At 43.4% G+C, this 15052-nt stretch overlaps 1 protein-coding gene across 1 annotated transcript in view; it reads left to right on the forward strand.

Annotated features, from left to right (window-relative positions):
- Positions 1–2: 2 nt before the first annotated feature.
- The window catches only part of EVC (EvC ciliary complex subunit 1), a 110473-nt gene continuing 95423 nt past the window's right edge, over positions 3–15052 (forward strand). The window contains exons 1-4 of the mRNA XM_032791998.2: positions 3–367; positions 6334–6462; positions 12156–12239; positions 12717–12949. Coding sequence (XP_032647889.1) covers positions 179–367; positions 6334–6462; positions 12156–12239; positions 12717–12949 — 635 coding nt within the window. The 5' untranslated portion in view covers positions 3–178. The remainder of the gene's footprint in view (positions 368–6333; positions 6463–12155; positions 12240–12716; positions 12950–15052) is intronic.

Genomic DNA, 15052 nt, shown 5'->3' on the forward strand with positions numbered 1-15052 from the left:
CCCAGGCCCTGGGCTCCCCAGTGCCCAGCTGCGAAGCTCGGCCCGCAGGGAGAGGGCTGGGAGCTGGGATGCCCTGGGCTCGCCACACGAGAGCTGCTCTGGGTCCTAGCCCGGGGCCCCTCCCTCGTCCCAAGCGGAGTTGGTGCCCCCGCCTCGAGTTCTCACTGCGGGCTCGTTCATGGCCTCTGCTGCTGGCGAGGCGCCGCCAGGGCCCTGCCGCGGGGAGATCGGGCTGCAGTTCTGGGTGGAAGCCTTGCAGCTGGTTCCCGGCTTGCTGGCTCCCGCTGTGCTGCTGGGAGTCGCCTTGGGCGTCGGCGCCGCGCTCCTGCTGTGTTTCTATGTGATCGGGCCTCTTCTGCAAAACAAGGTACGGTTGCTGGATGGGATCTTTGCAGCTGGCTTCGTGCGGATTGAGTGGGTTTGGGTAAATACTCTGGGTCCTACCTGATCCTGCCAGCCTTGGCCTCCGCAGCCCAAATTGGAGTAGAACAAACGTCTGGCCACTCTTCCAGCTCTAAAACCCCCCCAAACCAGTGTCTGATGCACAACAGCAACACAGGACACTGGGTCTGACGTTTGAATCAAGCCTGCTTTGGGGCTCTAACTGTCGAAACTGTAATGGGTATACAGAGAATACATGTAAATGCTCCGATTGTATCAATATCTGGAGCATTACACATTCTAGTGCAGTAGCATTGCAGTCTCCCCTCAGATAACACCTGGATTCTATTGGATCTAGCTGGCAGTGCAAGAAAATCTGCACCCAACCATAATAATGCTTCGAACTCCCAAGTCTGACACAGACCCTGCTGGATGCAGCAAGTTTTTGGCCCTCATTACTCAACTTCCTTTACTTAAATAAAGAACAAACAGAGGTGCTCCTACTACGCAAGAACTTTTCTAATCAATGCATTTTGTGATGCAGCAACACCCCAAAACTTGGTTCCTCCTGGATCCAACCAGTTGTTGGCCCCAATTGTCCAAATTCCACTAACTATATAGAAAGCACACTTAGCCTGCTTGCTGCATCTTAAAACTCCAGGCTAACTCTGACATGCCGCAGAGCTACAATGCCACAAAACTTGGATTCAGCTGAGTTTTGTCCACCAACCCAGAAATTACGCTGCCAAAATTAAGAATAAGTGTACTCTTCTACCACACTTTAAACACTGACACATCCTGGTACAAGAAAGTGGCAAAAACTCTGATTTGATTTAGGCAAAGGGTTCTCACAGCAAAAATTTTGGTGGCCTCAGAGCAGTGGTGTGCAACGTGCAGTTCACAGGCCAACAGATCATTTGTTGACATTTGCACAGCCACTCAGCTCCCAGTGGCCACTATTCACTGTTCCCGGCCAGTGGGAGCTGCAGGAAGCGACGCCTGGCCCATGTCGCTTCCCACAGCTCCCATTGGCTGGGAACAGCGAATGGCAGCCACTGGGAGCTGTGGGCAGCTGTGCAAATGTAAAGAAATGGACTGCCAACCACAGGTTGCCCACCACTGAGGAGGCAGAGGAGGCCAGCAATGACGGAGGAGTGGTGAGCTCAGGGACAAAGCCCACTCCTCAGTTTTACCATCTATATTTAATACATATGCAGCCTCTTCTGGTCCACCACAATAATGCCAATCCCCACATATCATGGAGCAACAATACTACAAATACCACTGTGAGCAATTGAATTCAGCTAGGTCAAGCTGGGTTTTGGCACCGAGTTCCTGAATTAGAACATTATCATGCTATCAAATTGGAGTCTATACTTACACAAATTCATCTCCTTTGAACAACATGATACCTTTTGGGCCACCACATATATGTGTCAGCAACATTACTTATGAGATAAGATAAGCACTTGGATGAAAAGCTGCTATCTCAAACTCAGTCTGTAAAACAGAGGTAGGAATTGGGTTGTAGTTAAAAGGACCTGCAGGTCTGACTCCATCACCCACTGAAGACTTATTTACTCTATTTGTCAAGAAGGTGACTTTTGAGACTTTTTGCTTGCTCCTAGATATCAAAAAGCAACTGTGTCCCAGAAGTGCCATTTTCTAATTTCAACTCAATTGGAAAATGTGCCCTTTCTTAACGACTGCAGAGTACCCATTCTGATCCACATATGCACCACCTTTCCACTAGACTGCATCAGGGTGTTCTCTATTACAATGTACTTTAGGATGTTCAAGTACTACAGAGATGAGGGCTGTAAAAGTATCTAGACCAGTGGTTCTCAAAGCCAGTCTGCTGCTTGTTCATGGAAAACCCCTGGTGAGCCAGGCTGGTTTGTTTACTTGCTGTGTCCACAGGTTTGGCCGATCACAGCTCCCATTGGCCACGGTTCGCCGCTCCAGGCCAGTGGGAGCTGCAAGAAGGGCGGCCAGCACATTCCTCAGCCCATGCTGCTTCCCGCAGCCCCCATTGGTCTAGAACGGCAAACTGCGGCCAGTAGGATCCGCAATCAGCCAAACCTACAGAAGCAGCAGGTAAACAAACCGGCCCCAGCCCACCAGGGGCTTTTCTTGAACAAGCGATGGACCGGCTTTGAGAACCACTGATCTAGACAGAATTGGAGGGAGAGGGGGATGACTCAAGCTGAAGGCCATACGAATGTTTCAGATGGCCTGACAGCAGCCTGCTTACTGGAATATTTAGACAGACACAAGGACATCACTCCAGTTTTCTACGTTTTCTGCTGGCTCCCTATCCAATAGTGGATCTTCATCAAGAGCCTCTTTCCAGCAGATGAAGCCCTCAATCTACTGAAGCTAGTCTGTATCCAAGTGTGTCTTTCTCAGTCACCCACCTCAGGAGCTGTGATCAACAGGAGTGATAAGGCTGACAGAGTCTCAAGTGAAACTCTTGGTAGCCTAACATTCTCAGCTGCAGACTCTCAGCTATCCAACTTCTAATATAGATGCCTGCATTTAAACTGATTTAACCCTTGCTTAAATCAATTTAGCTTCATTTGGTAATGTACGGACACAAGCTAAGATTTAAGCAAGGATTAAATTCATTTAAGTAGATCTATGTTAGGGGCTTTGCACCAGTTTAATTGTTGCTCTGCAGATGCCATACACACTAGAAGACCTGTTTAATTAGATTAATTTAAAATCAATTTAGCTAATCCGCTGCAACTTTTCTTGTACAGACATGGTCTCTGTCTTGGCACTTTAGGGCACAACGGAAGACTTACCTGGTTTGCAGAAGTCTTCCTGAAATAACATTGACCACAGAATAGCCATCAATGTCTTCTCCCAGAAACAAATAAGAACAATCCCATTTACAAAGCAGAAAAATGAATGGAAGAATGGAGAGAACTGTCCCTTTTAAACTGAGACTACGTACCTAGATCCCATAGTGTTTTAGAAATATAAGGTAGAAAAATGATGAGGCGTATTGTATACATTTTACAATTTGCTTGGGGTGAAACTGCTATTTAGTGTTTTCCAAAGCACATGCTGTCTCTGTTGGTTAACATGCAATTGTCAAATTTTAGTCCAACTAACCCTGGTTGTTCCTTGCTTTTTATCATAATGTTTCTTGAGACTCCAGCATTATTTACATTGCATACATCCATAGAATTATTTATACTACACCAGGTTATTTTCTGGGAACTGCATTATTGATTTCTTTTGGTTTGTTCTTGCTCTGCATCAGACTTAGATCTATATAATATTGAGTTAATTTAATGTAACAATGGTTGGCACGGACACAGTTGGAGGATCCAGTGCCATGCGGAGTGTTCTCTCTGCATTCAGTGGGTGGTTTGTTTTTCTTTAGCCACGCCTCTTTTTACAACTATAGCTAACCCGCTACACACACACACAACAAAGACTGATCATAATTAGGCCTGGTGAGAGAGATGAATACTTGTGTAGCCATCTGCTTTCAAGAGGAAGATTTGAAACTCTGTTTGAAACCATGCTTTTGCCTGGTAATGAATGCACTTCAGGTACTAGATCAATGCATCCTATGGAGGTGGAAGCTTCTCTGATTCAATAGCTCGTTTTTCTTTCCAAAATAGATGGTATTTTTATATTGCTGTCATGGTTGGCTCAGTATAGCTAAGTGCAGATGTTATCCTTTTGCAGTCACTTTGATATTATGGTCACAAGGTATGGGTATTTAAAAAGAAGTCATTGTTGCCAGTGCCTTCCAGAAGTATTCTGTTTTTCTGTAATACTCTCCAGTCAGTTTTACCCTGTACCAGCAAACTTTCTTGTTGAGATAGAGCTTGTCCAGTCATGAGATTCTGGTAGATTAGTTTGATGACGTACTACCGGGATTGTTGTTAGACCTTATTTTATTCAACATCTTTATTAATGATCTATAAGAAGAGGTAAATGGCACCTTAACTACATTCATACCGGTAATACATTGGGAGGACGAAAAGCAATGGAAAGAAGGGAGCTAATGGGGTGATAAAAGTGGTAAGGAAATAGATTCAGCTTGGAAAAAATACAAGTTTATTTACTGGGGATAAGTAATCCAAGTTATAGGTGTTCAGTGTGAAAGAAATACTTGTGAAATAGTATTGATGAGAAATACTATGGCTGAAAGTAGGCAGCAAACTGAATGTGAACTTGCAAGGAAATATGAGACAAGAAAAGCAAATGCCTCTTTTGTGCTGCATGTGCATGAACATCTTGTCACCATACTAGAAAGTTTTTTAAAAAAAAGCTTTCATCTATCTCACATAGAATATGATGTACAGTTCTGGACACCTCAGTATCAGAGATGATGGGAGGGAAGTCAGTGGAAAACAATAAAAAAAATTGTGATAAGTAGGGGCTGGAGGGAATGAATAATACGGAAAGGTACTAAAAGAACTAATTACATTCTGTATTGTGTGACCATTCAACTACTAAAGGAGAGTTTAAGTTTCTATAACAAGACTGGACTGAGAGGTGGAAAGTGGTGTAGGCAATATCTTTTCAACAGCTCGACAAACAGCTAGTAAAATGGAGACATGAGGTAGGAGCCTTTGAGCCATCATGTTTGCCTAAACTGAGTAACCATATTAATATATACTGTACAGGTTCTTATACCATGCTCACCACCGTATCTGAGTGCCTTCCAGTAGTTCATTAAGCTATATGTCAAGTGTGGTTTGTTCTCTTATCTTCTCTGCAGGGAGAAAGTGCGTGCAGTGGAGAGTTTTGGTGGGGATTTTGTTTAATATACATGTTGCTGTATGATTGTAAGAGAAGGCAGGTCAAAGAAATACACCTTGCACTTGGAGTGGAAGCTGGTGATGGTCCATAGTACCTAGGGGAGCTCTTTCCATTGTCTCAGGTTTCCCCTCTCCCACCTTCAGAAAGTTCTGTCACCTGCATCAATGAGATTTACCCTTATTTGAGAACATTTCACTGAGGAACAGCGTGGAACAATGGTCCTCATCCAAGAGCTTTAGGTGATCTTTCACATATCTTAGACCCAGGTCATGGAGTGCCTTCAAGATACAGACCAAGACCTGGAACTTGACTTAGTAGTCTATGACAGGGGTTCTCAAACTGGGGGTCAGGAGCCATCAGGGGGTTCCAAGGTTATTACATGGGGGGGTCGTGAGGTGTCAGCCTCCACCCCACACCCTGCTTTGCCTCCAGAATTTATAATGGTGTTAAATATACAAAGAAGTGTTTTTAATTTATAAGGGGAGGGGTCACACTCAGAGGCTTGCTGTGTGAAAGGAGGCCCCAGTGCAAAAGTTTGAGAACCACTGGTCTATGAGAAGCTAGTCTGGAGAGTGCTGAACAGATTTGGTGTGTATGCAGTAACCTGTGCTACGGAGACAACACACTACAGCATTCTGTACTGGTTGGAGTTTCCTAAGCACTGATGGTTTCAAACCTGTAGCTTTTCTCATGTGTCCTATACCTGGTGCATGGTATATTCTCACAAATTTTTCCTAGTCCATTACTTGGGTCTAAAACACTGTGTGCATCTGTGTATCTTCATCACATGAGTAGTTCAAATTGTCGATCCTCAATACTACAAACATTTGCTGCTGTGGGGTGGGAAGAAGGCTTCTTAGCACTGAATATGTAACAGCCAGAGGCTTTCACCTTTCCCTGGGCCAAGTCTCCAGCTTTGGAGGAGAAGAGTAAAGCAAATGCAGAAAGAAACTAAAAGATACTAAAAATGTTTCCTCAATCTACAAACTTATTACTCATTTTCAGAAAACTGAAATCATTAGTCTAAAATAATCATTTGTACCTACTTTGTAATTTGAACCGGATATTACTGTGAATAAAACAGGTTTGTTTAAGATGTCAGATGAATCCAAGTGGTTTGAGTTACATTTTTTTGTGTGTGTGTGTCCTGCTTTGGGATTTCAGAAAGATGATTCTCAAAGGCTTCTGGAAAGCTTTCACTCGGATGTACATGGACATCTTGATGAAAATGTACCCTTACCCAGAAAGAAGAAAACTGAAACGCAACTGTCAGAGGAGGAAATGGTGCTGGAAGTAAGAGTTTATTCCTTTCATAGATGTCTGTTTTGTCTGATATTTTAGCCTGCTTACTAAGCAGCTGATCCAAATGCTGTTGATTTCAGCAGGCTTGGGATCTGGCCCTTCAAGAGTTACGATGATTCCCATACAAATGCTATAATAAAGAAATTGGAAACTGAATGCAGTAAATCAGAGACTCGGTGAACAAACGAAGAAGGGCCCTGAATCTAAGATCTGTTGATACCTAGAAATATGATTTCACTTACATTTACCTGACCCAATTTCACAGTCTTTACTCAGGCAAAATTCCCATTCAAATCCATTGGAATTATTTCCCACTCTACCATCATATTACGAATTTGAGGGCAGTAGTCAATACTCCCACTTCTTCCCACAACTACCTTGCCAGCACCTTGCAAATTTGGGTATTTCCCTGAAGCATTTTCATCTGACTTTAGTGTATTAGAATTCACAGCTGAAGAGGAGCCTGTAATCTAATTACACAAATCCACTAAACTAGGGAAGTTTACTTTAAAAGATTGAGAACCACTGGACTAGAACATCAAGGCTTTAATCAGGGATATGCAGAGGTCTTCCACGGGGTACATCAACTCATCTAGATATTTGCCTAGTTTTACAACAGGCTACATAAAAAGCATTAACAAAGTCAGTACAAACTAAAATTTCATGTAGACAATGACTTGTTTATACTGCTCTATGTACTATACACTGAAATGTAAATACAATATTTATATGCCAATTGATTTATTTTATAATATGGTAATAATGAGAAAGGAAGCAATTTTTCAGTAACAGTGTGCTGTGACTGTGTCTGATTTTGTAAGCAAGTATGTAGGCGCACAGACTCGTCCCTGCAGCACCTCCTGCTGGTCGTCCAGGGAATTAACTCTTCCAGCCTCCAAAGCACCCTCTGCAGGCCAGTGTTCCGCTGCCACTGGCCCCTGTGTCCCTCCCAGGACCCAGTGCCCCTTTATCTAGGGTGCTGCCCCCTGGCAGTACACCCTTCAGTCTCAGGGTCTCCCCTCCCGAAGGAACCCCCACCCACTATCCCTACCTTGCCTCAATATAAGGCTACTGCCAGTCATCATCTAACCCCCGCACCCTGGGGCAGACTGCAGTATCAGCCAACTCATCACCGGCAAGGTTGGGTTTGGACCTGCTGCCTTTGCCTACCCCATGACTGCCCTCTGCAACTCCCAGTACCCGTTGGCCTTCTGCTAGGCTGCAGCCTGAGGCTTTCGAGGCTGCAACTCCCCAGCTCCTCTGCCTTTCCCCAGCCCTGCTCAGATCCCTGCAGCCAGGTCCATCTCCCTCTACAGCTAGAGAAAGACTGCTGAGCTCCTGGCTCCCAGCCTCTTATATAAGGCCAACTGAGGCTTGATTGGGCATGGCCACTGCTAAGACTGCCTCCCCAGTCAGCCTATTAGCTGCTTTCCCTGCCACAGCCCTCTCCCAGGGTGTTTTAAGCCCTTCAGGGCAGGAGCAGGGTAACCACCCAGCTACAAAGTAGTTTTTAAGTGAGGTGAAACTTGGGGTACGCAAGACAAATCAGCCCCCTAAAAGTGGTAGAGTAGTCTGGAAAGGTTGAGAACCACTGTTCTTGTCCTTACTCAGACAGGACGCCATTGAACTCACTATGACTCTTTCTTGAGTAAGAACTGAAGGACTGGAGCAAAAATATCCAGCCTATGGTTAAAATGGATCACAAAACCGTTATGTTAAGGTTCCACTCAGTTTGTTTAGACAACGGGACTTGGATTCTTAGGGTTCAGTCCTGCTCTGCTGGAATCCTGTTGGCTCATGTATCTTAGCTGACCTGTTTCTGTGCATGCAGGTTTGCTCATTCATTTTTTAAGTGATGGGCTTTGAATATTAAAGGGTAGGTCAACTTTTATCATGCTACTGTGTGTTTACTTCGTAACCCTTTAAAAGAAAACTACACTGATGAGATTCTCTCTTTGGCTCCTATGAAAGAGTTGTTTTTGGGATGCATCCAGCTTATATTTACATTAAATGGAAGAGTATAATGCCTTGTAATTCAACATGTGAAAAACACAACTAAATTTCTCTTCTGTTACATCAAGTTTCTGGGAAAGTGTCTCTTATAGCTTCTGAAATGCAATAGTCTTTGCAATCTAGTCAGACTTCTGTAATATCTGTGGACCAAAAGCTAACCCTGATACTCCCTAGGAAAGATTTGCCCAGGCCCTGTGCCTGAGGAGCACTATTTCAGGGTGTGGCAAAGGGCCAGTGATTTTGGATATGGTCTTAGGTGTCTGAGAAATCCCCCCAAAACCTGAATCTCTGGCCCAAAGTAAAATATTAGGTGGATATGCATAGCCGCCAAGTTTTGTGTTGCTCCATATGTGACATTTTATGCAAATCAGTTCATTAGCTTTACACATTTTCAAATTTTTAAGGTGCATTCAATGGTTATATTGGTCAATACACTCCCTCCCAAGCAGTGGTGGGGATAAGACATTGAGCTAAACAAAATTTGGCCTCTGAAGAGTATCTGGGGAGTGTTTGGAAGCTTAGACAGCTAAGCTTGTGGGGGTATGTATGTGGAATATGGGGGTAGTTAAGGCAAACTACACACATGCTCAGCTTGCCTCATTTTACCCCAGCCCATTCAGCAAATCCAACTTGCCTTAGCTCCCCCCTACATCTCCCCCTAGACACCTCCACAAATTTAGTTATGGCTTCTAGCCTCCAGCTACCCTCCTCAGACTTCCATACATGGGCAGCAGTCTCTCCAGGGGCAGCTGAAGTCACAGTGAGGGGTCAAATGAACAATCCTTTTGAAAGACCAGAGCTGGTAGCTGGGACTAGAGGACTATCAGGGAGCAAGGAACCCCCTCCAGAGACAGTTGAGAACAGGGAGAGCAGAAATTCAACAACTCACAACCAAAAATTCAAAAGGATTGGGTTTTTTTTTTTTTGAAGAGCTCTGATTGAGCCTCTCCTTCTGCTAGGGCCCGCGTTTTCCCCACTCACAGGATGCTCTCGAGGGGTTACTGCAGCTCCATGATCATGGGAGATACAGAGGCCAAGGTCTGCAGGTGACTGGTAGATGGATGAGAAGCTAATTGTACACCCTCTTCTGCAGCTCCATAGAACCCAGTTGCAACTAACATGCTGATATGACTGTCTTTAGGATTGTCAGACTGGTCTGGAGCACCCCCCTAGTGGTACCTCTTACTCCATGATACAGTAGTCGGGAGTTGGTCCGCTATTGCAAAACCCACAAAATGTGTAAAGGAATCAATCTTACTTGGATGATCTCAGTTCACTGGCTTTCATTTAAAGCTGAATTGGCTGCTATCCACACAGTAAAGGGAGTTAGAAATGCAACTGTTTTAAAAACGTGTAGTTAAACTGTGCTCCTCATTTTGCCTATAAAAAATAAGTTATGCTCACCCACCGCATGTCAGTTCTGTCTGTCCGGCCCAGTCCTTAGCTTGCAAATGGAAGGCAATAAAAGCATTTTAACTGTAGCCAGTACTTGTTATAAACACTTCAAATGTACTGTAAAGTTCTGATGGGAAATGAATTCTCATTTCAGATGTGTCCAAGATAGATGAGAAATTTATGGCCGAATGGCCAAGTATTCTTGGACTAGTCATGAACAGAAAATATTTTATATTCATATCAATGATTAGTTTTTCCTTTGGGGGAAAGTCACACTATTAGGGTTGGAAGAGACCTCAGATGATCATCTGGCGCAATCCCCTGCTCAAAGCAGGACCAGCACCAACTAAATCATCCCTGCCAGGACTTTATCAAGCTGGGCCTTAAAAACCTCTAAAGATGGAGATTCCACCCCCACCCTCCCCAGGTAACCCATTCCAGTGCTTCACCACCCTCCTAGTGAAATAGTGTTTCTTAATATCCAACCTAGACCTCCCCTACTGCAGCTTGAGATCGTTGCTTCTTGTTCTGTCATCTGCCACCACTGAGAACAACCTAGCTTCATCCTCTTTGGAACCCCCTGCAGGTAGTTGAAAGCTGCTATCAAATCCTCCCTCACTCTTCTGCAGACTAAACAGCCTCTCCTCGTAAGTCATGTGCCCCAGTCTCATGCGTAGTAGTAGTCCCATTGAAGGGCAGAATCAGGCCCTTAACTACAGTAATTTTCTTTAGGACACTCATGATGCAAATGTGAGAGCAATTCTATAACACATTTAGGGCTAGTCTACACTGACAATGCTTTGTGTAGTCATGGTGCTGGGAGAGAGGTCTCCCAGCGCTCTAAAAAAATCACAGCCATGAGAAGCGCAGCTCCCGGTGCTGGAAGCGCAGCTCCCAGCGCTGGTGCACTGTCTACACTGGCACATTACAGCACTGAAACTTGTAGTGCTCAGGAGGGTGTTTTTTTCTCACCCCAAGCAATAAAGTTGCGGCGCTGTAAATTGCCAGTGTAGACAAGCCCTTAGTGTATAACCTTGTTATATGAAGGGTGTTTCCCCTCCTCTCTGCCAAACCAGTTTTTTTAAAAAAAGCCAATTTGTTCCAGTTACTGCTGACAAAAGTTGTGCAAAAGCTAAGCCACCAATTCATTAACTAGCATAGATGAATAATGTGCTTGGTTAGGTTAGTACTTATCCATTGCAGTAGTATCCTACACCATGCATACAAATAAGTGGGACTACTCAGTGTGAGCAGGGGTATGGCTATCTAGCTATCTGGCCTTCTATGTCTTGCACTTGTCGTTGAAACAAAAAATAAAAATTGTTTGGAAGTGAAACAGACATTATGTGCAGCCACCAGTGCATGACCCATTTTGATTTTCTCTGCTCATTTCAGTGTTTATTTTTGGGCTCCCTTAGTGCCTTGCCATTTCTTATAAAAATTCTTGAACTAGCAACTGCATACATTTCAGTAAACCAGATTGTTCCATTAGTAATACAAGGAACACAGGAGTTAAAAAACCTCCTAAAAATTTGTTTTAAACAGTCTCAGTTATTGTATGTAGCCCACATTCTCAGTGTACTTTGTGTAACCCAAAGGTACACCACACTGCAGCTATGCATGAAGAAGAATGAACTAAAAAGCATGAACATGAAGTCTGACTGGCTCTAATTTGCAGCTGACAGGCTGAACAAAATATATTATCTCTAAAAAACCTCTGTCTTTTCTCAGGGGCATAGTTAAGAGTTCTCCAGTATTTATATTTTAAGTCATTCTTGAAAATTTACTTAATTTAGTTTTATTTAATCTATTGTTTCTGTATTTAAATTTAAAAATCAAAATTCCTAGTCAGACCATGGCAGCCTATCCTCAGGTGTCTCCATTAGCCATATATATTAAAGTAATTTCAAAATCTCATAGGAAAACCAGAGTTCTCTTTCATTGTGGGGAGGAAAGAGAAGGAAAATGAGCTGTGAAAACCAGCTATGGTCTAAAATCACTTGCTGGACCAAAGTTCTTTTTGGATATGAATCTGTGGTAATAAACTTCCAAAACAATTACAAAACCATAGAAGGTTCTCTTCTTCTTTGGCCTTCATCCTCTGACCTGGACCATGAGAAGACAGTTCATGTCAGAGTAAGTCCAAAGACAGTCTGTGATCAATAAAATTCCTAAGCTATCCAACCAAAAGGGCTGCATGGAACTTCTGCTAAAGATCTAATCAGAGCTGCTGTTCTTACCTAAGCTTACAGTACTTTTCTGTTGTTTCCATACAGGGAAATGAGTCTTCTTTGAACAGTAATATCACAGCATTTGCACTCAAAGCAAAAGTCGTCTATCCAATCAATCAAAAATTTAGGGTAAGAGTTCAGACTTTTTGTGAAAAGTAGTGACAATCATTCTGTGACTGTGTAAATTGTAGAGTGGGAAACACTGGAAGAAATTTACTATTAAGCCTCTTACCTTGCAGTGGGTTTTTGTTTATAGCAAATCGATCCAGGCCTTATCCTACGTGATGCCAGCTGTCCTCAGCTGGCACCAAAATCTTCAGCACTTCACATGGGCCTGATCCAGTTTCCAGTGTAGTCAATTGGAAGTTTTCCATTGACTTTGGCCCAAGAGACATTCAGCACCTTGCAGGATCTGGCCCTTAAACAGGCAATATGTTCATAATTTAATAGAAAAACATATTTCCCGGTCAAAAACATAACTAGTTCTGTATAGACATTTTGTGGTATACAGTGTTGCAAAAAATTGTGAAAGTATCCAGTATTCACGAGCTGCTCATCGTCTTAATATTATTTGGTATGAACCATGTCAATTTTCTTTGTCCCTAGCCTCTGGCAGATGGATCATCCAATCCATCTTTGCATGAGAATCCAAAGCAGGCTGTTCTGCCTAATCAGATAATGGAAACTTCTACTTCAAGCAGCCTTGGATCCCTGAGTCATGGAGGCAAGGAGGACTGTAGTTCATGTACAACAATACATTCTGCAACTAGTGATGACAGATTTCAGGACCGAGCCTTCCTGAAGGTGACCTGCTTCCCTGAAGTTCTGACTTGTGAGAGGTACAGAAACAACTTGCAATAAAATTTGGTCATTTGAAAAAACACACTTGTTTTTTTCAGATGAACTGCTATAGATCTGGCATGGACGAAGAATCAGGATTCTTAAATCCATGTGTTGAAGGCATACGGTCCAAACTTAATTATAGGAAGCTAAACCTTATTGGAAACCAAGGAAATTGCACGCTATTGTGTGTTGCAAATTGGTTTACTTATGACAGAATTCTGGGGAAAGGAGTACAGGCAACAAATGGCCTTGTATAACAGCGTTATCATGAGAAAATCCCTTTTCAATGTATTGTGATAATACTACAATATTGGCTGTTGATCACATAGGGTCCAATCCTGCCAGATGCTGAGCATGCTTTGTACAAGATGCTGAGCCCCACTCCCATTAGAATCATTGGGAGCTAAAAGGGTTCAGCCCCTCACAGGATCAGATTCATAATAAGCAGCATTTTCAAGGATCCCTAAAACGCTTCCTCTTAAAAATGATTCTTTGTTATTGTCTCTCTCACTCCTAACTGCATTGATGATACAATCGTTTTATTGTCTTCATTGATTTCAAAACATTGGTACAAATCTATACATAAAAATAAAAACCTATGGATGAGCAATGCACATAGTACAAAGTCAGAACTGCTACCACTTTCCTCTCAACACCTCCCAGTCTTTTAAAACCAGGATGCAAGAGCTTTTCCATCTGCTAAGGATTAGTCCTTGGACAGCAATTTTTTGATATACTAGTAACTTAGGGTTTGATTCTGTCATGCTTAGTCATGCTTATTGAATAGTTCCTTACCTCATCAGTAGTAGCACAGAAACAAACATGAGTAAGGGTGTCAGAACTGGGTCCTTAATACTCGTAAGCACATATTTAGGGCCAGATTCAACTCTTACTTAGGGCTAGTCTACACTGGCAGTGTTAAAGCACTTCCATGGCAACACTTTAATGTGGCTTGTGTAGTCACTCCAGAGCGGTGGGAGAGAGCTCTCCCACTGCTTTAAAAAGCCACCTCCACGAGCAGCGTAGCTAACAGTGCTGGGAGTGTAGCTTTACAGCGCTGAAACTTGCAGCGCTCCGGGGGGTGTTTTTTCACATCCCTGAGCAAGAAAGTTGCAGCGCTGTAAAGTGCCAGTGTAGACAAGCCCTTAGACTGAGCAGTACCTTACTCTGCAGTAATGACTAATAACTGTGAGCTGAGTCCTGCAGAGTGTCCAGTAGACTGTTCCCAGCCCAGTGGGACAACTCACATACTTAACATCAAGCATGTGCTTAAATGCATTGCTGAATTGGAGCCAGAGTGCTCAGTACCCTGCAGGATCAAGCCCTGTAGCCTGGGGATTGGAGGCAGGAACTCCTGGGGGCTTACTCTGCCCATATCAATGGGGGTTACTCATCCTGCAGTGGGGAAAATAGGTCCCTGCTCAGGTACCACGGTGATGGCCATGCTGTAATAACCTGGATAGACTCCATGTTATAATTTTCACTCTGCTACTGAGTTGCTGTGTGGCTCTAGGCTAGTGGTTCCCAACTTGTTCCGCCGCTTGTGCAGGGAAAGCCCCTGGCAGGCCGGACCAGTTTGTTTACCTGCCGCGTCCGCAGGTTCGGCCGATCGCAACTACCAGTGGCCACGGTTCGCTGCTCCAAGCCAATGGGAGCTGCTAGAAGCAGTGGCCAGTATGAGAGAGACAATAATAAGCGGTGGAACAAGTTTGGGAACCACTGCTTTAGGCAAATATCTATATGTTTACTTCTTGTATCCCCATTTGCAACATAGGGAATAAGAAACTTTGTCACAGAGTGGGACGTGGAGAATCAATTAATGTTACTACAGCACAACTAGAGATGGAAAACATTAAATACTAAGTATTATTATCACTGTTTTAAATTACAGCTTTTCCCCCTCTCTTTATTCTAGCCATCCATCCATATTGTTTAGGTTTGCTCTTTATATGAAGGTAGCAGTGTCTAATGTGTTAAAGCATCGTCTCTTTTTATCTCTCACTGTGCAGCATTTTAACATACTTTGTATTTAAAAAAATGCAATATGAAAATTGAATTGACTTGTTCCAGGGAAATTGGTTTTCTGAGAATTCAGCACT

This window comes from Chelonoidis abingdonii, chromosome 5 (genome assembly GCF_003597395.2).
Source record: "Chelonoidis abingdonii isolate Lonesome George chromosome 5, CheloAbing_2.0, whole genome shotgun sequence".
Lineage (NCBI taxonomy): Eukaryota > Metazoa > Chordata > Testudines > Testudinidae > Chelonoidis > Chelonoidis abingdonii.